At 36.4% G+C, this 24,310-nt stretch overlaps 2 protein-coding genes across 10 annotated transcripts; one reads left to right on the top strand and one right to left on the bottom strand.

Annotated features, from left to right (window-relative positions):
- Window positions 1-492: 492 nt before the first annotated feature.
- LOC112183518 (probable sulfate transporter 3.5) lies at window positions 493-6,059 on the bottom strand. Its single transcript, XM_024321903.2, has 12 exons — window positions 5,437-6,059; window positions 5,130-5,337; window positions 4,749-4,920; window positions 4,520-4,585; window positions 4,288-4,401; window positions 3,940-4,056; window positions 2,493-2,619; window positions 2,130-2,416; window positions 1,754-1,944; window positions 1,530-1,603; window positions 1,076-1,152; window positions 493-913 (listed from the first exon to the last, which is right to left on the bottom strand). The coding sequence occupies exons 1-12, from the start codon at window positions 5,753-5,755 to the stop codon at window positions 728-730; spliced, it is 1,938 nt and encodes a 645-aa protein (XP_024177671.2). The 5' UTR covers window positions 5,756-6,059; the 3' UTR covers window positions 493-727.
- A 7,340-nt stretch (window positions 6,060-13,399) lies between these two features.
- Window positions 13,400-18,333, top strand: LOC112185930 (methionine aminopeptidase 2B-like). 9 transcript variants are annotated; one of them, XR_002930540.2, is made up of 7 exons: window positions 13,400-13,729; window positions 13,838-13,963; window positions 14,173-14,262; window positions 14,464-14,535; window positions 15,259-15,331; window positions 15,934-16,033; window positions 16,125-16,819. XR_002930540.2 is itself a non-coding variant. In XM_040515459.1 (4 exons), the coding sequence occupies exons 1-4, from the start codon at window positions 15,787-15,789 to the stop codon at window positions 17,624-17,626; spliced, it is 294 nt and encodes a 97-aa protein (XP_040371393.1). In that variant the 5' UTR covers window positions 15,772-15,786; the 3' UTR covers window positions 17,627-18,333. The 9 variants fall into 9 exon arrangements, 1 of the variants encoding a protein (XP_040371393.1); XR_005807362.1 differs by having other exon boundaries at window positions 14,461-14,535; XR_005807363.1 differs by having other exon boundaries at window positions 14,461-14,535; window positions 15,259-15,349.
- The last annotated feature ends 5,977 nt before the right edge of the window (window positions 18,334-24,310 follow it).

The raw sequence follows: 24,310 nt of genomic DNA, 5'->3' as shown, positions 1-24,310 counted from the left end.
TAGTTATTTTTTCTTTACATTTTCCTTATGAATTTTAGTTCTTTTGCATTTTGCTTTTGAATTTTAGTTTTTTGCATTTTCGGTTTGGGTGTTAGAGTGACCATCTGTGCAGTCAGTGCTTTATTTGAGCAATGAATGTAACAGGGTGGTCTTTCAGATCCTTCATTTCATCTACGATTCTACGTTGACGGTAATGATCGATTGCTCTTAGGTAAAGATTTTTTTTATTTTACCCATCTTTTATAAGAATGGCTTTTGGAGTTAATGGACCTAAATATGGTTGGACTGGATGATTACACAGGGAGGACGTCCTCAGTCTTCTCAAAGTTGAAAAACAGTATGTACTGGAGGCTGGAGCGGTACGTAGAGCTTAATTTCTCATTGATATAGCTATAAGAGAGAGAACAAGGAAGCAAAATACCTATTACCTAATTTAGAAAACCTAAGTCACATGCACGTTCGTTATCAAGCTAGAAAAACCTAGCTAGCTATCACAGTAAATCCTTATTCCCATTAACACAACAACACGTACTATTCATAATACTTTCACTATTAAAAAATAAAAAATGAAAAAATAAGAGGCGCTAGCTAGCTAGCTAATTGCCGCCAAATTAATGATGTACATTCACCTATACAAAATGGATGAAGAGAGATATTAAGCGAAAGCGAAGGGGTGCATCGAAATTCTTTGAAAAGAAAAAGACTCGAGAATAAAAACTTGTTAATCCTAAACAGCATCAGATTGTCGTGCTGATGATAAACCACTATTTTCAGTTGACCTGTCAAGTGAGAACCTGCACGATTCGACTGCATCCTCCGCGGACAAGAACACATTTTCCTTCTTGATTTTGTCTAGGAAATGCGATGCTATCATCTTCTCCATTACCTTAAGTCTCGGGTTTATTAGTCCTAGCTGAAAGAGTTTAACAGAAACAAAACATACATTTACTGCCAGAAAAAGAAAAAAAAGAAAAAATTGCATTTTCGCTGCTTTGGTATAGAGTTACTCTCGGTTTATCTATAATCGAGTTGATGAATTGATGAAGAAGACGGAACGTGCAATCTTGGAGCTAACCTTAATGTTCATTCCAGTCAGGATTTTAAGTATCTCGCCCAGTGTTTCAATGCCAGGCACGTCAATGGTGACGACTCCTTAAAAAATGAAACTCAATTAAAAATAATTGATAATGAAATGATACAAAGGGAAAATTCTATAATACATACCCATATGTGATACACACATTTATAAATGTGACAACAAATTTGTTGTCAAAGTGGTAACCTTGAGTCATATTTTGAGTAATCTTAGTTTTATTAATGGTAATTACATCAACTATGACCTTGTTACAAGTTTTGAACAAATTTGTTGTCAATGTTGTAATTTTTGTTTAATTATATGTTAATAGTGTAAATAAATATGGTAACTCTGTTTTCAATGTTATAATTTTAATTCATACAAATTGTAATTTTTGTTCAAATAGATGTAAATTGAGTGTATGATAAACATCACAGTACCATAATTAGCCTACCTGATAAATCGAGCAAGACATGCTCAACAACATCTCTGGAACTGGTTTGCTCATCGCGAATCCATCTCAAAATCCTGCAAAAAATTTAACCATGCAAGCTGGGCAATTGAGAATTATTACATGCACATTTTTGAACAGATCTGTGTGTGTGTGTGTGTGTGTGTATCTATATGTAGTGTCTAAGCAAGCATATCATTCTGAACTGAAGGTAAGAATATGCATACCTCTCTCGAATATAGTTGCAATTTGCACAGTAAATGGGCGAGCCAATTTGTAGGACAAGGATCCCTGAATGTTTTATTCCATTTGGATACTGCTCTAAGTCACGATATAGACCCAAGTCTGGTAGTTTTCCAAGCTTACAAGTGCCAGGCCTAGCCACATAAAGCAGTGATCTCAAGAGGCTAAGACCCACCTAATTAAACACCAAAAAGACTTCAAATTGAAGGCATATATAGGTGATTTAGAGACCCTTTTTATTTAATACTGCTATATGATAGATCGATCTCATATATGAAAGAGTTATAAGAGCAATTTAGATAGAAAAAATCAGTAAAGAAAGAAGTCGATTTCTTTGGAGGCGGGGTGACGAATTCTTACTGAGAGGGCAAGACCAATGTCCATGCTTATGAAGGCCACTCCTAAGAAAGCAGCCATACAAACTAGAAAGTCGAACTTGTCAACCCTAAGCAGTTCAAAAGCTACGTCGTATTTTATGAGTCCAAGCATGGCAGATACGATAATGGCAGATAGGGCAACAAGAGGGGTGTAACTAAAGAAAGGAGCCAATAACAAAAGCACCAGCACCATAAACAACGACATTACTGCGTTCGCCATTGCCGTCTTTGCTCCCGCACTGTAATTCACCGCCGTCTTTGAAAATGGTCCTGCATTAATGTGCAAGTTAATTAAAGATTATTAACCAAAGAGCTGATTGCAGTCATTTTTTTTACTATTACGTACCCGCAGCCAAGTAGCAAGAAGTGAAAGATCCCATTATGTTCATCAAGCCATAAGCGATCATTTCCTTATTGCCGTCCACTTGTTCGTTCCTCTTCATGCCAAAGCTTCTTCCAACGGCTATTCCTTCCTGTGATTAAGTTGTTTCAAAATTAAGGATACTAATTAATTTAATTTATATAATTATGGGAATTTTCTTAGGTACTGGGTGTTTGCCATACACTTATTTTGTTAAATATTTTGGATCATTAGATTAGTAATATATCAAATTGTCTAAAATATTTAAAATTTGGTATCCTGTTTAACCCTTAGCCAATTGATTATCAATTGACCATTATGGTTTTTCCTTTCTTTAAAAAAAAAAAAAAAAAAAAAAATTCTAACTTTTTTTATTTTATTTTTTTTTATCGGAAAACCTTCTAACTTAGCCTCACCAAATTACAATTAGTTAAATAGTCTTTATTACTAATTAATTTTATGATTAGCCATGCCAATTAATGTTTGATTAATAGTAGATTATCAATTGACAATTACATTTTTTTCCTTATTAAAAACAAAAACCTTCTAACCTAGGCTCACAAAATTAGTATAATTAAATAGTCTTTATTACTAATTAATTATATCATAATTAAGTAGTTTCCTTAACTAAATATAATTCTTTTTACATGCCTATTACGATAACCACAACCATTAATGTAAAAATAGATAATCTTTGTTATAGGTAACTACTTCATGTACAACTTCTTATTACTGCTTTTTGAACTAAATTACAAATGTTACCACAATGTGTTATCATATAGGTAAACCGTTATATTTTGACTAAAACCACGTATGTTCTCATTGGTGTAATGAAGTTATCCCTTGAGTAATTAAAGTAATATATTGTGAAATTTCCGTGGTTGAAGTTATAATTACTTTCAGTCGACTTAATTTATCACAAACTACAACAATTGATATAAACCCTTCAAAAAAAAAAAAAAACAACAACAATTGATATAAAAACGATACTCTTTGTTCTAATTGTAGTAAGTACTCCACCTACAACCTATGTACTAGTTTATGGACAATTTAACAAGTGTGACAACAAGTTTATTGTCAGAGTGGTAAATCTTCATGTTTTTATAATTAATGAAATTATTACTTCAATGACTATGCATTTTACCATAATCCATGTCAATTGATGTAAAAGCGGTAATTTTTGTTCTATTTGTAGTAATTACTCCACCTAAACTAATGTACTAGTTTATGGATAATTTAACAAGTGTGATAACAAATTTATTGTCACAATGGTAAATCTTTATATTTTTATCATTAATGAAATTATTACTACAATGACTACACATTTTACCACGACCCCCAACAATTGATGTAAAAGTGCTCACTTTTGTTTTATTTGTAGTAATTACTTCAAAAACTGCATCAATTATGTTGAAATTATTCAAAATCTTACAGCCACGGCAATGGCGCCAGTAATACATCCAGCCTTCAAAGCAGCTGGAAAGTATCTCATGTCAAAGTTCAAATGCTGAATGGAAAGAGGATTGATTCCTCTATTCAAGTCTCCAACCTAAAAAAGATTAACAACATACTTTTAAAAAATAACAAAAAATTATTTGAATTCGTAACTGTGCGTATAGAATTACAACTGTCTGAAATTAAGATTAGAGAGCATATACAGAATCAGTTTTTGGGAGAAATTGTTTAGATCAACGATTTTGGAGAAGATAGATCTTTTACCACAGCGAGTGAATATGGGGAAGAAATGGAGAAACCTATATAATGCTGCACTAGTACTTACAATGGGTATTCCATGATTCTCAGCATCGCCAAAATAAGCAAAAACGCAGCCAACTAGAACCACAACCAGTGGACTCATGGCGGATATCCAAAATAGCTTCGGTTTCTTGTCCTTCTGAAAATTTGTGAATAATGATCATTATTAGCAGACTATGCTTTTACAGAAATGGTTGATAAACCAGGGTCAATGAATTTGGTACTAATTTATCATATTCATGTAGTAAAGCACTCACAATGAACTTTGTTATTTGAAGGAAAATGAGGAATACAATACCAGCAACTGCAGTCTCCCAACGCCACTGAAAAAGGGAATGTCAATAATGACGTAATTAGGTCAATATGTGTTTGGTCATCTTCACCTTATACCTATGCGAGTGTTATATTTTTCTTTTTTAGTTAAAATTAATGGTTGTAATTAAAATAAAGTATAAGATAGTTCATTTCTGGAAAATATATACAAACCTCTTTTCTATGTCGGAAAACTGCTTTCAAAACAGATACGACGTCGGTTTCAGTCGTAAAACTCTTCATTCCTAATATTCCCTTCAACTGTTGCAAGGAAATTATAACTGCAGTCCCTCCCATAAAACCAGTGATGGTAGAATGTGATAAGAAATCCACTAAAATCCCCAGTCTGCAAAACTCATGCACAACATCACTCATCTATTTGAACGACTAGAAAATATAAGATGTGCGTACAATATAATATATACCTAACGTATACAGTAGAAGAGAAACTAGAGTTAAAAGAAATAGTTTGAAAAGATTGATATATAATACACGGTAATTTCCCTAAATTAATTCTTATACAACTTATTTCAACATAATTTGATATTCAAGTACCTTAGAACACCCATTAGTGTCTGCATGACGCCTGTGACAAAGGTGGCCGTAAAAACCAGATGAAGATACAAAGTGGGATCATTCTCCGGCGATGCTACTTCTCCGATATGTTCTTTGATAAGTAACGAGCATGCCGCCAAATTTCCCACTGCCAGATACTTGGAGTCCCCCAAAATTGCGTAAATGAGAGGCGGAACAAAGCTTACGTCTGCAAAGTTAAATAAAACAAAGCCATCAACCATATAGTCGTTATATCTACTGTTCAAGAATCAAGAAGTGGTGCAAATAATTTTTTCCGAAAACTTACAGAGGCCAATGACGGGTGGGATTTCTGCGAGTTTAGCGTAGCTAATTCCTTGGGGGATAGCAAGGCTGGTAATGGTGAGACCAGCGAGGAGATCGTAAAGGAAAGTACGAAAATTATACTTGGGAAGCCACTTGAAGATCGGAACAAAGTAGACCAACCCTTTCTTTACTTTCCTAAGTGCTTTCTCATTCTGGAGACCATTGAAGGGATCGTCGGGAAAGAGTGATTCCTTTAGATCTGCTTTAAATGTGGTGCAGAAGCCTCTCGGAGCAGCTAAGTTCACCCTGTGGTGGCTTGACGTGCTCATATCCGTAGACATGGTCGGAAATATACTGATAAAAATGTTAGTTAAGAAATGGAGTATTCAACTCACGAACGTAGGTTATATAGGAAGAACGGCAGTGCGTGAGCGGACAGTGATGCTGGCATTACATGCGGTTTAGATTAATTTGACTGAACCTGGATAGGATTGAAGTCCATATCTCTTATTTTTCTGCTACAATTTCTCTGGGTCAAGATCCCGTATTTCCCTCTCGTTTATCTTAATCTTTTTTACCAAATTATAATAACATGCAATACATTTAACAGAACTGCCAATATATAGGATTTAGTACAAGGATTGTCCTTAAGTATAGAGAGGATTCTCTCTCCTCACCAATATTTTCTATTTCAGCAAGCTTGGTGATGCTAGCGCATGCTATTGTGAGAGTGAAGCAACAAATCTTTTATTTCAGCATCATGCTTACTTTCCATTTCAGCAAGCTATATCATGATCAACGATACTGTTTAAGCTAGGTGTTGATATTTACCGGTCTTGTCTGCAAACCACCAAAGATAACATGCACCGATAGACGCCTGTCTGTTAGACGCGAGCCGACCCACATGGATTTGTTACGACAAGGTGACAAGGGCATTTGTGGGAGAAGAAGGAAAGCACGTGCAGCGAGCGAGGGGATAAGTTTGGTCGTTATCAGTCATCATCGGGCGGGTTTTCATCGGACTTGGCTACTATAGCCGAGCGCTTCGCTTCTTCCTCTACTTATCCAACAATAATTCAATTTAAATGGGACTAACCGCAGTTGATCGTCAAAGTTGTATACCTATGGAGGAATTGGATACTGCAGGCTAGGTATATACTTAACTTGAAAATATTGGGATGAAACTAAAAAGCCTAGAGGGGGGTGAATAGGCTTTTCCTACAGAAACCACAACTTTTCTTTAATTCAAAAAACCCTAACAAAAAACATTGAATGATTGAAACACATATATAAATCCTTGAATATAGTAGTGTAGATAAAGTGCATAAAAGAAAGGTAAACACAATCACACAACAATCAAGAGACATAAGAATTGTTTGCGCAGTAAAAACCTCAAAATGAGGAAAACAATTGCGGGGCCTTAACTTCTCTAAAGACCTAGTGAAAATTGATTCACTTAATGGAAAGATACGAGTTCTCTTACAAACAACCAATAGCATTGACCTCGGCTATACTTACTAGATTCATTCTAGAAGGCTGTATGATCACGTCTTCGTAAATTTTTTCCATTGATGAACTGCTCTGATTGGTAAGATTGACAGATACTGACCTCAACCTTCAATCTTCTTTGCACATCAACAACTCCAACTGACCTCGAGAGTACTTGATATGTAGTATATGCAGGGCCGGCCCTGAGGCAGCTGGCTAAGGCCACCGGCTCTCGGGGGCCTCCGAAATTTTTGTAGATATGTTAAAGATAATATATATATTTTGTTTGCTTTTGCAAACAATAAAAGGCTCGTTGCTCCAACGGGACTGAAGTCAGTTTGCGTCACTCCCATCAAGGTTCAAATCCCAGATTCCCAATCCTGTTTCTTTTCTCTCTTTTTTCATTCAATCTCTCAAGTTGATTTTTCTTGGACCCCATGGCCCAGCCCACCGTTTTTTTTTTAAAATTTCTTTCTTCCTTTTCCATATAAACTTTCCCTTTCCTTTTTCCACATGACTAACTAGTTTAATTCAGAAATTTATGTAGGGAATAAAAATTCATATACTTTTATTTTGTTATTAATTTTATGTTTATTTTTATTCAAAATACATGATTTTGTATTGTTATTTGGAGAATATATATATATATATATAGTGTATATATATATATATATAGATTAAGTACTGTTTAGCCCTTGAACTTTTGCTCCAAAAATGCTTCAGTCCCTGACCTTCTAATTTCACACGTTTAGTCCTTGTACTTCAAAATTTTGAACCAATAGGTCCTTGCTATTACTCTCCATCCAAAAACTCCGTTAAATTGCTGACGTGGCAATTCTTTCGCTTCAAAAAGTCTATTATACCCTCACTTCCTTTTTTTTTTAATTTTTTTTATTCTTTCATCTTTTTTTTTTTTTTTAATTTTTCTTTTTTTTTCTTTTCTTTTCTTTCTTTTTTTCTTTTTATCTCTTCTCTTATCTCTTTTCCTCTCCCCCCTCCAGAAACCTCAACTCAACCCCTCCATCTCCAACTCGAAGGTGCATCCAAGCTAAAACCTTTCAATATTTTCAGAGAAAGAAAATGTCTGAGACTCCTCACTACCTAGAGACCTAGAGCCACCAAACCAACCCGCCCCGACCCACCCGCTGGTGCACTTATCACAACTTCAACCCCTTCACCAATCCCATCGATTCCTGCAGCTCCGATGATGACTTCTTCTCCAACGCTGCCTTCGATTCTGATCGTGACGTCAGCTGCTTCGTCATCGATCCCTTTGACCGCCGCGCCTCCTCCGATCATCCCCCAGCGACTGCGTCCTCGTCTTGAGTTCGGATCCATTTGTGACCAAACTGGAATCGAAGGTGACGACAGCGATGATCTCGGGTCAAATTTCAATTTGGGGCTAGTGTTTGGCGCCGAGTCAAATTCTTAAGGCTTTGGCTCTGAATTAGGTGACTTTCTAGCTCCACAAGGGCTTTGGGTTTTTGGATTGGAGTTTGATTCAAATTTAGATAACGATGCATCTGAAAGCAATCGGGTCAGCGAGGGTATCCAATCGATTTGGGACAGTATTTTCATGGAGGAGCACAGAAATGGGTATGAGAATTGGATTGGATGAATTTGCATAAGGTTTGATTTAAATGAAGGAAATGAGATTTGAGAGATGGCCATTGGAGAAGTAGGGAATTAAGGTTTTGGGTGGCGAAGCAGTGGCATTGGCGATGGTGGTGGGGATTGGAGCATGGAGCTGTTTAGCCTGGGATTGGGATTTGATGGTACTAGGGTTTTTGAAGAAGGTTTTGAGCAGGTTTGGATGGAGCTCATGGGTTGTTGATGGAATCGTTTTGGTTTTCTTTTCTTTTTGTCTAATCGATCTGGGTTTGGGAGAAGAATTGTTGCAGTTTTTTTTCCTTCTTTATTTGGATTTGGTTCAAGGACATGTAAAATTTCTGGGTTTTGATGATTGGGAGGTGTTGTTCGGAGAGAGAAGAGGTTAGGGGTTTAAGAGAGAGGGTAAGCAGAAACTAAAAAATAGAGAAAAATTTAAAATTAAAAAAAAAAATTTAGGAAAAAAAAGTGAAAGTGAGGGTATAATAGACTTTTTGACGAGAAAGAATTGCCACGTCAGCAATTTAACAGCGTTTTTGGACGGAGAGTAACGGAAAGGACCTATTGGTCCCAAATTTTGAAGTATAAGGACTAAACGTGTGAAATTAGAAGGTCAGGGACTGAAGTGTTTTTAGGGCAAAAGTTCAAGGACTAAACAGTATTTAATCATATATATATATATATATATATATATATATAAATACATACATACATATATATACGGGAGGCCACATTTTAATTCTTCGCTTCAGGCTGTTAGAATCTCAGGACCGGCCTTGAGTAGATGATTGATAAATTAATGAAAAAGTGTTTAACTCAACAATCTACTTTAATACTGATACGATTTGAAGCACATCGCTATTCAAAAATGAATGAAGCCTTTTTCTAAATCACAATGGATGAATACAATCTTTTTCACATCAAAAGACCAGCTCAATGAATGCATTTTATTGCTGTTTATAATATGCAGACTCCCCCTAAAACCTTGGACAATAAATACACCAAAACCTAATTGACTCCTTATATGTAAAGGACATATACTAAAAAGATATTCTACAAATAAACATGATTTTATCCCTAATAAAAAAGATAGACTTAATTGAACAAATCATGTAGAATAAATATCCTTTTACGTACAACTTAATGACTGACAGCAATAATGCACAAAAGATCTCCGAACTAAAGAAATCGAACACAGACCAACTCACATATTTTGACCTAACTAGGATTGCAACACATGCATCAATCCCAGTATGCATAAAGACACAAAACATATGAGATGCATATGCAATTACCTGTGAAGTATCTTGAGGAGTCAGCTGAAGCATTGAGTGCATTGAGTTTTTTTCTTTTCATTCGGCTAGGTCTTTACTCCAATGATTGGCACACTTCTAACTTAGACCTAAGACTCTAGGTTTTGTATTAGGAATGCCAATATACAATAAAATCTATACTAACATAACTTCAATTCATCATGTCAAAGTGGAAATGATATGACCTTTAATATTCTAAGTTCTAAGTTTCCAAAAATCGATACGCTTTCCATCTCTTAATGCGTAATGGAATAACTGGGGATTGTAGGAAATTCTGAAATTAGTCGATATATGTTTTGGTTATCAGGTGTATGATGGTTTGACTATGCAAATTAATGCATGTTTGCAGCGTCATGAAAGTATGGTGGAGATGCATCATGGCATTCTAAGAACGAGAATCTGTTTGGATCTATTGGGGACGATCGTCAGTCAATCGATGATTCATGGGACTTGAGAACAAATCAGGGCCCAAGACTCTGCAGTCAAAGTTCATGAGAAAGAGGTGAAGCAAATTTTAACAATATCATTTATATGATTTACATTCGTAGGATTTCACACTGGTTAGTCACATGTACGCCCTTTCAAATCTCACGTGTGCCTGAACATATACAATGTACACCAGTTCACGTTGATGCTACCATTCATACTAGTTTATATTGTTGGTATTTAGTTTATACTAGCAGAGTATCCCGCGCGATGCCGCGGGTTTATTTAATTGCTGCGGTACCTCTAATCCAACCAATATTTGTTGTAAAAAAAAAATGTTACCATGGTAAAATTATGAAACTTTTCATTCAATTTGTAAAGTAAAGAACTTTCACTCTCAGATTTTAATATAGTGTCATAAGTCAGCTAGAACTTTGTTTTGTGTGTGTGTGTAGGATTTTTCTTAGGTAAGGATATCCTTACCTAAGCTCGTGGAACAGATTTTCAGTTTTTGGCCACTTTTCGATCACAGATTCACATCTTAACCGTTCTGTTTTTAGGTCCTAATGTATAGACCATTTCTGTAAATTTTCAACCAAATTGATGATCGTTAAGGCATTCAAAACTGCAATTTACACGAACGAACCGAATATGTCGAATCGGAACGGTTCGTATTCATTGTTGTAAATTGTAGTTTTGAATGCCTTAAGGATCATCAATTTGGCTGAAATTTTGCAGAGATGATCTATACATTACGGCCTAAAAACTGAACGGTTAAAATGTGAATATGTGATCGAAAAGTGGAAAAAAACTGGAAATCCGTACCTAAACTTGGTAAGGATGTCCTTAGCCAATTAAGAAGGACTGTATATATATATATATATATATATATATATATATATATATATATATATATTCCGCATTCAAGTATAAAATGAAATAGGAATCACAAAAGGAAAAAGAAAAAAAATGATGTAGAAGCCAAGATTACTAAATTAATGTTATTGATTGTACTGAAAATGTATACATAAGTAACTATACATATTAAAAGCAAAGCTCCATCCTAAGGTTTCTTCGATTTCATTCTCGTACCAGCAGCTCTTCTAGTAACCATTCAGTACTGGATGGCTTTTTCCATTCACAACATTTCCATTTCGATTCACATTGGCATTGGAATAAGAAATGTCACTCATTTTGTTATAACTTCAAAATAGAAAAGATCTGTGTCTCTTAATTTACTATCTTAGAAAACCAGTTACAAATTTATTGCAATACAAAAAAAAATGAAATCAGACGAGTGAATGGAATGAGCTTACAATGCCAATGCAAGATATATTCGGAAACCTATACAAAATGCAAAATATATTTAGGGCAATGATATAGGGCCTCAATGAGACCTAAGATTTATGGCCTCAAATCTTATGTGTCATGCCATGTAAGCAAATACTAATTTTATTTTCAATTTCACATAATATATCTTGCCACATCATACTATTGCAAACCAACTTTACCCTTTTATATTTCCTTTTAGATGTTAGGGGTGAATCAATTACATTAATGAATTTAATTAGGTGATGAAAAAAAAATCAGCTATTAATTATGTATTAATTTAAGAGATATGTCTACAAATTCTTTAACCAATATTTTTCTTCAATTATTTAAATTCTTTCCTATAATTTTTCTTTCCAAATAGCATAAATATATTGAATTAGGTGTCAAGAAATAGGCAATAACTTTATTGATTAATTTCATCCAAAAAAATAGCATTAATAAATTGAATTTGGAAAACACATATGTCTAAATTAAGAGGTAAGAAAAAAAATTTCATGTCAGTAGCAATCACTAATTATCATCTACAATCTAAATATAAGGAAAATAAACAAACAGAAAATAATAAACTAAAATATAACGTTTAAACCCTAGCTACATAAAGAGAAAAGAATGAACATAAGAACTTATATAATGATATAACTATGTATTTTTCACATTATATTTTCAAAATTTACAAAAACGCAACAAAGGTTGAACTCATATACATGTGTTATGCAAATCTATTGATCAAATGTATGTGCAAATCTATTGATTGAATTACATGAAATTTTTTCTATTCTTAACATTGTTATTTAAATCTAAGTATGAGTGTATTGAAAAGAAAAGAAAAAAGACAAAATAATAACTTAGAGCCATTAGATTTTGGAAGGCTAAAATGGTATTTTTCTCAAGAATTACATTGCATGATTTGACAAATAGGTGATGTGTGTAGGTGACATCACTATGCCAAAAAAGCCTTCAGACGACACACTTCAGACGACATAAGTTTAGTTTTATGTCGTCTGAGTTTTTCAGACGACATAATTTTTTTTTCTGTCGTCTGAATATACACTAAAACCATACTGGTTTAATTTGGAAAAATGGTGAGCATTCAGACAACATATTTGTGTCGTTGTAGAAGGTGGTGATTTCCTATCTCAAATTTGGATAAATGGCGAGCATTCAGACAACACATTTGTGTAGTTGTAGAAGGTGGTGATTTCCTATCTCAAATTTGGATAAATGGTGAGCATTCAGACAACACATTTGTGTAGTTGTAGAAGGTGGTGATTTCCTATCTCAAATTTGGAGGGATATCCAAAAGTTGAGAAGTGTTTTTCCCTCTCAAATAGCCAAGCCCTAATTGACTAGAAAATGTTTTGACATTCAGACAACATTTAAATGTTGTCGTAGTGTGGAGGTTGTTTTAAAAAATTTTGAGTTATTTTGACTTATGCTTTTTGACCTCGATCTATCCCTCACAAATTAAGTGATTTTCTCTCCTTCTCACGCTGCTCTCTCAACCCGACCTAGAACCCGCGACTTGTGCTTTTTGACCTCTGTCCCTCGGACTCATCAGCTTTCTCAGCTCTATAAGATCTCGATTCTTACTCTCTCGATTATTCACTACTAGAAAAAACACATACAAGGACACCAAATAAGGACACATAATTTATGTGGAGTCCTTGAAAGTTTTTAAGGACACAAGGCTTCAAATTGAGCCTTTTTTAGCGGGTGGACAGTTTTTAACGACACCCTAAACCATGTCGTGTCCTACTATTGGGCTCTAAATTTGAAATCCAATTGAAATAAAAAAAAAGGCAGAGCTGCAGTACTTGGCGTTTTCGACTCCCTCCCGAAATTTCACTTCCCCCTCCCCAAATTTCACTTCCCTCCTTCTCCATTTTCGACTTCCCTCCTTCTCCATTTTCGGCTTCCGTCTTCAATTGAAAACCTCACCAATTAGAGAAAAGATGTTTCATTCACTCTCTTTTCAGTTTTTAGTTGTAATAGAAAAAAAGGAAAGAAACTGGAGCTGAAAACAAATTCGATCTGTTTCGATTCGGTGGAGGCGGCGGTGACTATTTGAGTCAGTTCAACTCGTAGTGAGGTTACTCGGTGTGAGATATACTCTGGGTCGACAAATTCTGACAAGAATTTCAATTCAAGGTGAGGTTATACGATCAGAGGTTACTCGATCCCAAATTTCTTTTGGTTTTGTTTTGTGTTTGGTTTTGCTACTGTTGGGTTCAATGTTCTGTACTTGGTGACTTCCAGCTATTGTTTTGTACTCTGGACTTTGGCAATGGTGTACCTGTGAAAACTTCGGTGGAGCCTAAAGTATATGAGGAAGGGCTTCTTGATGCTATTCAGCAGGATTACTTCTCATCTGCCTCCATAGAGGTAGTGAAGACAGATTATCGGTACTTTGAATTTTGGATTTCCTTGTTTTAAAATTAAAAGTGGGTTTGGTTTGAAAGAAAGCCACCAGTCATTGTTAATGATTTTATAGCTAGGCTCTGTCAAGTTATCACATTACCACTTTCAGAAATTGTATCGTATCAATAATCTGAATTTGTATTTAGTTAACCTTTTTTTTCTCTTCTTTTCAGAGTTTTGAATTACCTCTTACGGAATCAAAGGGGGTTGGGTCTGAAGGAAAGCCACTAGTCATCATTGATGATTACATAGGCTGCAGTAAGGTATCACATTGCCTGTTTTCCTTTTCCTGAATTAAAAGAGGCTTGGTTTGTAGGAGTTTAACATTGGTTTAATAACTAAGAACTTCTGGAAATCTAATGGTGATGGTTACTTTACGATTGGCTGATAAAAGGATCTGTTTTTGTTTGTTCCCACTTTTGGAGGCCAATATAATTTTGTTTTTATCTGTTTTTTGTTAGTAGTTTCAGCATTTGTTAAGGTGAAAGCTCAATATGGGATTTTTTGATGGATTGCCAGTGTCTCGAGACAAGGAAGTAAGTTCTATTTTTTCTCCGACAAATATTTTTTTTTATCTGTGAGTATGGCGGTTTAAGTTGTTTGGATGCCGTTATCTCTTGTTGTAAGATATTCATATATGAATGGTTTGCGTAAAATATGTTTCAGATAGTTAAAAAGTTTGTTCTGTGCTTTAGTCCCAAAACTTCAAAGTTAATATAATATGTTGAGCTATTGTTGCCAGCTTATGTCTTTGATTGCCACTTCAGTTCTCATTTCAGTATAGTGTGATTCTGATGTTATGTCAACATAGGACTACCATTTTATGCTGGACATGATGACATGACTTTGACATCTTAATTCAGTTTCACACCATTCAACAATGTAATAACAATTCCTTGCATTAATCTTCTTTGTACAAAACCAATAATTGCATTTAGACTGATTCCATTTTGTTTGGGAGATCAAAGGACGAGGTTGATCTGCATGGTCTTCATTAATTTGAAGCTTTTATACTATTTCATTGCATGGTCTTCAACATAGGACACTTACACATTGTGAAATTCACCCGTCACTTATATTGGGTGTTTGAGCATCAAGTATACCATTTCCTAATCATAATCAGGTATATTTTCACCCGTCACTTACATGTTATACTAATTTGTACCATCTGTTATATATTTTGTTTGGTTGCTCCTAATGAAAGACCCTTTCTGACTGAAGAAAATATGCTTATATTTTACCTATTTCTGACTGAATAGGATATGCAGAAATCAGATTCTCTGGATAGCTTATTTGGCGACAAAGATGCAAGTGGTGCTCTGGAAGTTTATGGTATGTTCAACCAAAGAGGTATTGTGTGAAAAATTCTGCAATCTTTTCTTTTTGAGTGTTTCCTATATGTATCACAAAAGATCCAATTTGTGGCTACTGGACTCATTTGTAATTGATCATTGCAACTCATTGGTGTCTTTGTTTTGATCTATTTGTTGTTGTCTGTTCTTGTGTTTTTCTTTCAGTTCTTAGTTGATTAGGATTTCTTATCCACTGTTTTGTATTTCCCCTCTTTCATTTTTTTATAAAAAGGTCCCTATAATAAATTAAAAACTTTGCAATCTAAGTGATTTAAAGATGCTGTCAGTAGTGCTGTGACTGAAATTGGATTGTGAGGTTCATCTTTATTGGGGTGGGGGGAGTTGATATAAGTGCAGTGAAACTGATTTCCAATCTCAGTATCTGATTGAGGAATTCATTGGAGATGCATGACCAGAAGCATCGAACACTCAGTAATGGAATATACTCTTATTAGAATTATTATCCTGTAAATTAATTGTATCCCAGTTTTCTAGTTTGCACGATACTTGATCGTTGTAGGTCTTGCATTTTTTTTCATATTTTATTGAAGATTTTAGCTCAAATTTTGTATTGTGTTTCAGCAACTTGTGGAGGACTACTTCTGAAGAGAAGAGGGAGTTGGAGCGCCTTGAAAAACTATTATATAATTCAGTTCGTCGAGCTGCAGAAGTTCATCGCCAGGTGCAATTTCTTTATGTCAATATGTTGCTTCTTAAGTTATAATATCCTGGAGAGGAAACCAACTGGTGGCTTTTTGGTAACATTTAAATAGGTACGGAAATACATCAGAGGGATTTTAAAGCCTGGAATGTTGATGACTGATTTGTGTGAGACTTTGGAGAACACAGTCCGTAAGTTAATATCCGAGAATGGCCTGGAAGCAGGCATTGCATTCCCCACAGGATGCTCTTTGAATTGGTAATCTTTTTTCAGGCTTAGTTTTCAGGCTGTGTGTCTCCTAGGCTAATGTCACTAGTGCTTTCTTGTTCCTGTTTGTTTTGCTGATGTTTTCCCCTTTAGTCTTTCCTGTTTGTTCCTGTTCCTATGTGGGCATCCAGTAAGATTACCTTCAGTCTTTCCTATTTCTGTGCTTCTTTTTTAGTAACATCTATTTTTGATAATGTCAAAACCTTAGAACCTATTTCATTGTTACCATACGTACATACGTTAAGTGAGGAAGTGGCGCTAGTGGGTTCCACAACCCAACCACTATTGATTGAAGGGGATTTTGAGCTTTTAGATTTTTTGCAGCCTTTTGTGCCCAAGACCACCTAGAAAGCATTGAATAAACAGTAAGTACAGTGCATAAAAATAGAAAGGGAGCCAAGAAAAATGAAACAACGTCAATACTTTGGTGTTAACATTCTCAAAATTTGAGCAACAGGGATTAGGCAGACCATAGAAGGGACCCTGGAATGCCCTCTGCCAAAAAAAAAAAAACCAAAGGGGCTGTGTATAGGAAATGAATCTGTTGTATGCATGTGTGGGATCTCATCCAACTTGCCTCTCTTCTGTTCATTGGTACTTAAAAGTTTTTTTTTTCTTTTTCTTGTTTCTTTTTTCTTTTCTTGCATTGGTTTCTTACTTGGCTGTTGCTATCTAGAGTTCCTAGTTCAGTCCCCTGACAGGTATTGTCATTGGAACACTGTAGACCTCAGGGTTGTAAATTGTATTCTGCTATATAATTATTACTATCCTGTGATTGTTGATCACTGCAATCTTTACAGCATGGAGTTTTACCAGAATTGGACTTTAGTGCCTTAATCAATAAGCTTCTTACGCAGTGATTATCGGTCTCATATTTTTTTTAGGAGTCTAGAATGTGTAGTATTATTACTTCCAGCATTCTTATTTTCTTAAAAAAAGGCAGTCTGGTGCACAAGGCTCCTGTAAATGGGCCTGCTGGGAAGGGTAAGACATGTTATGCATGTAGCCTTTTCACTATTTTGCCAGAGGCCTTTTCTTTTAGTTGAACTTTAACCATCATATTGCTTGGGAAAAACCATGTTCTTGTGCCTCAGCTTTAAATTAGTTCTGCAAAACATAATTAATGATGTAATTCAATGAACTGGCAATAGTAGAGGCACCAAGCAGTTTCCAAAGTTTTGGTAATCAAGTGATGTGGCAGAAGATGTTATGCCTTTGTTGGAAATAAAGTAGTAGAGATTATGCAAATCTTGTATTTGTATTTGCACATCAAATAGAGATTTTGGTGTTTTCTCTCGTCATATAATAAATTATGGATACTTGTGATGCAGGGACTTTTTGAACTGACTGGCTGTGGCTTTTTTCTTAGGGTTAGCATTCTCTTGTTATTTTGATCCTTGACATTTCCTTTTGCTGGTCTTCCCCTTCCAATTTCCCGGTGAAGTGAGAATTCAGAATTTAATTTTTTTTTTCATTTGCTTTCTATAAATGATCTGTGAAACACCATTAATGGAGTACTAAGGACAAAAACCAAGAGTGGAGTGCTAAGGTAATAAGTAACTAATCTCTTGTAATAGTGATTTATTGGATTAATCTATTGTGATCTATAACTAAGCTTCTGTCCTTGTTGTTCTTACAGTGAGAAAGAAAAGCAAATTGCTATTACACAGTTGAGAATGCTGGTGTTGTCCTGGCAGAGTGGGCGAAGTATGTTCTTAAGTTCAAAGATAACTAGTGTGTAGGTTAATTAGTAGTTGGGGATATGTAGCATCAACGTTTGGACATGCATAGTTTATATATATATATATTTGCAAGATCTTGATTGCAGTACTGCTAGCTATTTTGGTATGTTGTCTAGTGCTTCTGGATTATTAGCAAGCAGTGCTGCATGCATATATTTTGATGGCTGCCCAGATTAGTAGATATGGGTCTTTTATAACTGATGCTCCTAATTAGGTTTGTGTACATGAGACAATGGTGAATTAATGGAAATTGCAATGAATGATTTTAGATGTGAATTTTATGGTTTCAGGAATAGTCAATTTTAATTTCCAGATGCATGCATACCAATTGTAACAGGAGACTACTAATGTGTTATCTCAAATAGCAAGCTAAAACAAAAGCACACCAAAATGTGTGGTTGCAGTTGAACAAAAACAACACAAAAACCAATTAGAAGTCTATTGTCTTTTTGACATTGGGACGACAGAAAATTGTAGTCTAAAGGGCAAAACAACAACATAAGTTAGACGAAAGTATTGGCTAAAGTGTATAATAACAACAAATAAGTGTGGTTGGAATCAATCACAGACAATATAAAAGACCTAATAAAAGACCTTTCACACAACACTTAAGTGTCGTATGTATGGACCCTAGAATGACACTTAATTGTCCTCTTATGCTCTTTATGACCACATATAATTGTCGTTTAAAGTAAATTAGCACAACCTTTAATTGTTGTTGTATGAGAGAAGACACTACATATGAGTGTTCATATTTCTTATTTAAGGGCATTCAGACCACACAAATAAGTCTTGCAAATATGCTTCACACAATAGCATTTAAAAAATACTGTGGTTGTTTTGTTTATCAGACAATACAAAACTGTTGTTTGAATGCTTTTAAAGATACAGATCACAATGTTCCCAAAATGCAAAACTCATCAGACAACACAAGACTTTTTTTTTTTATGTCGTCTGAAAAATCAGACGACAGAACACTTCTGTCGTCTGATGCCCCCAAGAGACGACACCGTACTAGACGACACATTTTTGTTCGTTCAGACGACAGAACAGTTATGTCGTCTGAAGGCCTTTTTGGCATAGTGCATGGCATGACACCTAATACTGAGGCCATAAATCTTAGGCCTCATTGAGGCCACAAATCATTTTCCATATATTTAACTCAATCCTAAATAATTAGTTTAAGCTGGGTCACTGGTGTACATGATACATCATCTTAAGCAATAACTGAGTATGACAAACAGTTATATTGAGATAGTGCTATAGGCAAAAGTGAATGAAAAAAAAAGAATTTTGTATCTGAGTCGATATTCATTGAACTCAAACATTTAAGCAAAAAACATTATTGGAATGGAAGCTAAAACATTCTGAGCTAAAGGTTGGTCAGAATTTCTTGTTAAGGCAACTCATGATTCCTTTACGATTCAAATGTCACAGAAGGTCAGAAACTCAAGTGACTAATTCATGTCAACATTCATTGCTGAGGATGAAATCTATTACCTAAACCTTCTCAATCAACATCGCATCTGTGATCTCTTTACCACAGAATTCCATTAAGGATTTAATGCGAAGTGCTTCTAAGTTGTAGTCAATAACTGACTTGAAATCATAGAAGCGGAGGCTATGCCATCTCACTTCTAGGTCAAGAAGTAGGAAGTCACGCACGTCGCCAAATCTTTCTTCGAGTGAGACCCACAGCCTTCTGGAGACTTCTTCATTCATGTAATCATACTGGAGCGAATCATCTATATGATGAGTCATTAGGATGATGACTTTCGCCTTATTTGCCTCCAAGGCTACTCTATTTGTTTCCAAAGCTTGAACTTGCTCAACGGTTAGCACAACTTGGCTAGGCTCGAGAATCGTATCCAGGATTCCATCGGCCTTGAGATGCTGGCGGACATCACGAACCCACTTGTGATATCCAGAGCCATTTGTTCCTAATGGAGCGAAGTCGAGTTTGTTCAGGTTACTCATCTTGAAAGAGAACAAGAAAAATGGTTAGTTTCAGAGCGGAAAAAGCTACCACAAAAACAAAAGAATTTTTTTAGCATAGTCACTCCCAAGAAATTAGAAATTTCTGAGAGTAATCGTTCCCAAGATATTTAATTCCAAAAGGTATTGGATTAGATCGAAACAATGATGTAAGTGGTCGATCATAAATTCTTTACAAACTCTTAAGTTTGGAGATCTCAACAAGCACCAAACTTGGAGTGAGCACAAACCCCCACAGTTCGGCTTTTGGTCTCCCCTATGAAGAAGAAAGGGGGGTAGAAGAAGGGAGGTTGCAAGTCCCCGAGAAAACGAATAAAAACTCAAAAACGGGAACATATACAATCTTTAAAACATACCTCTAAAATTGCCAGAAAAGTCGCCAGGAAAATCACAGGAAAATTATCGGAGGGTCGTCAGAAAATTGGTATGGTGGGTGGTGGTTGTCACTGGCTGGAGACAGTTGGAACTGGTTGGTGGTGGCCAAAATTAATCGGTGGTGGCCAGAATTACCCTAAAAACTTTTCTGTCCTGTTTTCTCCTTGTAGACCAGTCATTCAGGCGGCCGGTTAAGCAAGTTTTAGACCGGTTCTTGAATCCTGAGATCAAGGCACTGCTACTGGAAAATTTTGGTAGCAATCGGAGGTTTGGAAGGCGGTGAACCGGTGGTGGTTTTGCTACGGGTTGTTTGGAGTTTCCGACGGCTGGTTCTGTACTTTTCGGCTGGTTTTTGGGATTCCGTCGCCGGTTCTGGACTCCTGGTGTGGTGACCCGAGAGGGGGGTCCCGCAGCAATACGACCGTTAGCCAATGAGAAACCGACATGTCACGAATGACATCCCGATAACTTATTAACCCGAAATCGCAAGGCCTTTTGGGTTCAAACTGTTGGTTTACAAAACACTTTCTTGTACAAGTCGTTCTAGCAACCAAACAACACATTTTCAAAAGCGGAATTTGAAATGGGCTAGGATTTTTGGGCTTGTAATCGGAGCCCCAATTTGGAAAATAAAACAAATCACTAAGCAACTACAAGCATGGGAGACGCGCCCCAGGGTTACGAGTTTCCCGGAATTTTTGTAAGCGAGTAGGAAATAAATAAATAAATGAGTAAGAAAGTAATTAAATAAGTTACTTCGAAATCCGATACTGGACCCAAAACCGTACTTTAGTAAAGACAAAGAGGAATACGCCAAGCCGGGCCATGTGCCTCTCCTATACACTTCCCGACCACATGCTCAAAACCTGCACACTGTTGTAGGGGTGAGCTTTCGTCCTCGCATGCCTAATAGGGGCCGACCCAACCATGCTAGGTTTGAAAGATAATATACTTGAAAATATTTACTACATAATATTGTGCATGTTTATCGAAAAATACTTTTAAAAAAATAGGCAACCACAAACATTTATTTCTTTTATAAAGCATATGCAGTATACTTCACACAATTTGGAGCTCCGAGATACTTACCTGCCGGCTAAACTCAAACAAATCGGTGACCGACCTGGTTCGTCATCCTTCGAGAACCGGCCAACTACTCTGTAGTCCGTGTGAATATAAGTAGCGAAAGTGTCCATTTCCTGGCCCTGAGTCTCCTATGACTGGTTCACTGTCTGTACTCACTCTTCTTCGACAAACATAGGAGCACGGCCTCCTCCGGAGGTTCACGGTTATCGACACCGTGGGATCCCTAGGAATCTACGCGTCTAGGTCCCATTCACTTTCAGGCCACAAGTACAAACATACAAGGGTACAGTATCTCAACATGCAAGTCTAGCCTCGGTTTTCACAATTAGCAATTATCAGTTCTGAAAACACTTGTATCACGAGGCATCGACTAATAAACAACCAAAAACGTACTTGTAGGCAGCTTAATATATGTATAAGATATACACGCACAAGAAAACCACTAACAAGATAGGGACGGCTCACCCTACCTGGAATTGGAGTGCTCGCCCAAACTTAGCTTCGTTTCTGCCTTCCGATACTTCTTCCAATTTCATGGGCACACGCTCGAGTCCTTTATAATAAAATTAAACCAATAAGTAATCAATTCATAACTCATTTGCTCAATTTCTTTGAGTCACCAATTTATTCTAAATCGATACTTAATGGTAACCATTCCCGAACAATTCACTTAATGGAGTAAGCTCATTCGGGAGATGGTGATCACACTTCTTTTCATGTTAAAATTTTGGTCAACCAATTTGACCGCAATTTATTTAGCTTCTAAACCCTAAGCAATTAAATAGCAACCACCATTCCCAAATAATCCAAATAATATAACATTTAAATCATTTGGGATATGGTGACCATACTCGACACATTCACCTTCATTTGTTTAACAATTCTACTTTAAGGGAACAAATGATAATTACCATTCTCGAAGGATTACGATTTTGGGAAATGGTAACTTTAAAATACTTCACTTGTAATTGTTTCCTTAACCATAATTGAAAATCCTTCTTTAACTGAATGGCATGCATAAAGTCCACTATTCACTACCACTCATTTCTGCTCGATAATGGTTAATACTCATATCTCCTATTTTTCGTATCAAAACTTCTTTGAAAGAGTTCACTGTGAGCCCCGGAAAAATTTATCGAGATAAAATGAGATCGTTTGGAATAATTTTGACGATCTCGGTAATTATTAAGGTCTTCGGGAATAATTATTGGGCTTTTTCACAAGGTGAAATCTTAAAATTTTGGATACTACAATAAAGTACGTGACGTTACGAGTCTGTGAGACTTTTCGGGGAATTTTTCCGACACCGGAACTATTTATTGTGAATTTCCGAAGTCTGGGAATTATGGAAATTCATTTTTATAAAAAGGAAATGTTTTGGCACGATCTGAGCCGTTGAACCATTCACCGCTTCATCTGAGCCACTCAAAATCATTTAAGGGAAAGTATATAAGGGGGGAGGCTTGATGGACGCACTAGATCGTTCCAGAAACGAACAGAAGCATCGACCCATTTCTCCAGCTCGAGACCCGCGACGATGACCCAACCGGAACTCCCGCGTCCGGCAACTATACGACGGCGCACCGGTCATGTTCGACACGTCTTGTCGTCGTGGTTCTGCCTATGGTCACAGATCGTCCATGCATGGAGCGAGGAGAGAGAACGGAAGCCCGAAAGCTTCGAGTTTTCCGGCGGAGTTTCTGCAATTCCGGCGATCGTCGGCGATGCATGAGGTATGGATTTTGGTCCTCTCGTCACGATCTACGTCTTTCTGAGTTTAGTTTTGGATTTGATTGAGTTTTGATCGACTGGCTCTTTTGGGTGTTATCGGGTTCGGTGGAGCTACTGACGACGGTGGCTTTTCCGGTTTCCTGGGTTCAACTGCGACGTCCTGGAGCCCGACTTGACACTTGGACGAAGCTTGGGTCACCGAGCAGAGCGAACTGATGAAGTTGGATTATGATCCGGTTCTGTCAATTGATTGTCAAAGGTAATCCAAGTTCTTGGAATGGTTCTGTCCTTTTCGAGATTCTTGTCAAAAGTTTGGGTGGATTTCGGTTAAGAGTTTGATTCTTGTTTTTGGAGGTTGCTGAAGTTAGAACTGGTTATATGGTTGCTGGGAATTGATCTCCCTGGTTATATGTTTGATTCTATCAAATTGTCTTTGTATTGAAAAGAAAGGGATTATGGGTCAGTTGGGTATGTTTGGAAATTTGGAGGATCATGACAATGTTTGAAACTCCAGTTGTTCATTTTGATGCTCACTGTAAATCGTGTTGTGAGAAAGCCAAGTTTCATTCTTGGGTAATAATTGTAAAATGCAGAGAAGAAGGTTATTGGGTGCCCTTAGTAAATTTCAGTGCACCTAATATAATTGGTCAATGCAGTCAAACTTAGTCGAAGTTTGGTCAATGTGGTCAATCCTGGTCAAACCAGGAAAAGTTGGTTTGATGATTTGTTGATTGTCGAGACTCTAAATATTGTGAGATGGATTATTAACAATCGATATGTCGGAAATTAGGACTCCAATTACCCGAGGAACGGAAGGTTCGTGAATTCTGGAAAACGCAAAACGGTAAAGCTTCGGAATCCAGGTAGGGGATTCGGGACTCTTCTCGATTAGCGGTTTATTTATATTACGCTTTTGTTTAAATGATGCATGTTAAGTCTGTGGTTTGGTTATGTTAAAATGCAATGCGTACTAACCAAACCGTGAGAGATGTGATGGCTTGAGAGCGAAGGGTGGCTCTGACTTCCTTGGGTTCGATCCCCAAAACCTCCGGAGGGTTAGTTACACCGGTCGGACGGTGCGCGATCGCAATGACGACCCGAT

Source organism: Rosa chinensis, chromosome 2, assembly GCF_002994745.2.
Source record: "Rosa chinensis cultivar Old Blush chromosome 2, RchiOBHm-V2, whole genome shotgun sequence".
NCBI classification, from domain to species: domain Eukaryota; kingdom Viridiplantae; phylum Streptophyta; class Magnoliopsida; order Rosales; family Rosaceae; genus Rosa; species Rosa chinensis.
Note: the sequence above shows the minus strand (reverse complement) of the source record. Positions and strands in the feature narration are given on the sequence as shown.

Coding starts and splice junctions, on each gene's coding strand:
- LOC112183518 (XM_024321903.2), bottom strand. CDS start 5,755: ATGTCTACGGATATGAGCACGTCAAGCCACCACAGGGTGAACTTAGCT. Junction 5,338..5,436: donor CCCACCCGTCATTGGCCTCT/GTAAGTTTTCGG, acceptor TTAACTTTGCAG/ACGTAAGCTTTGTTCCGCCT. Junction 1,153..1,529: donor TGTCTTGCTCGATTTATCAG/GTAGGCTAATTA, acceptor TCATTTTTTAAG/GAGTCGTCACCATTGACGTG.
- LOC112185930 (XM_040515459.1), top strand. CDS start 15,787: ATGGAATATACTCTTATTAGAATTATTATCCT. Junction 15,819..15,933: donor CTTATTAGAATTATTATCCT/GTAAATTAATTG, acceptor ATTGTGTTTCAG/CAACTTGTGGAGGACTACTT. Junction 16,034..16,124: donor CTGCAGAAGTTCATCGCCAG/GTGCAATTTCTT, acceptor ACATTTAAATAG/GTACGGAAATACATCAGAGG.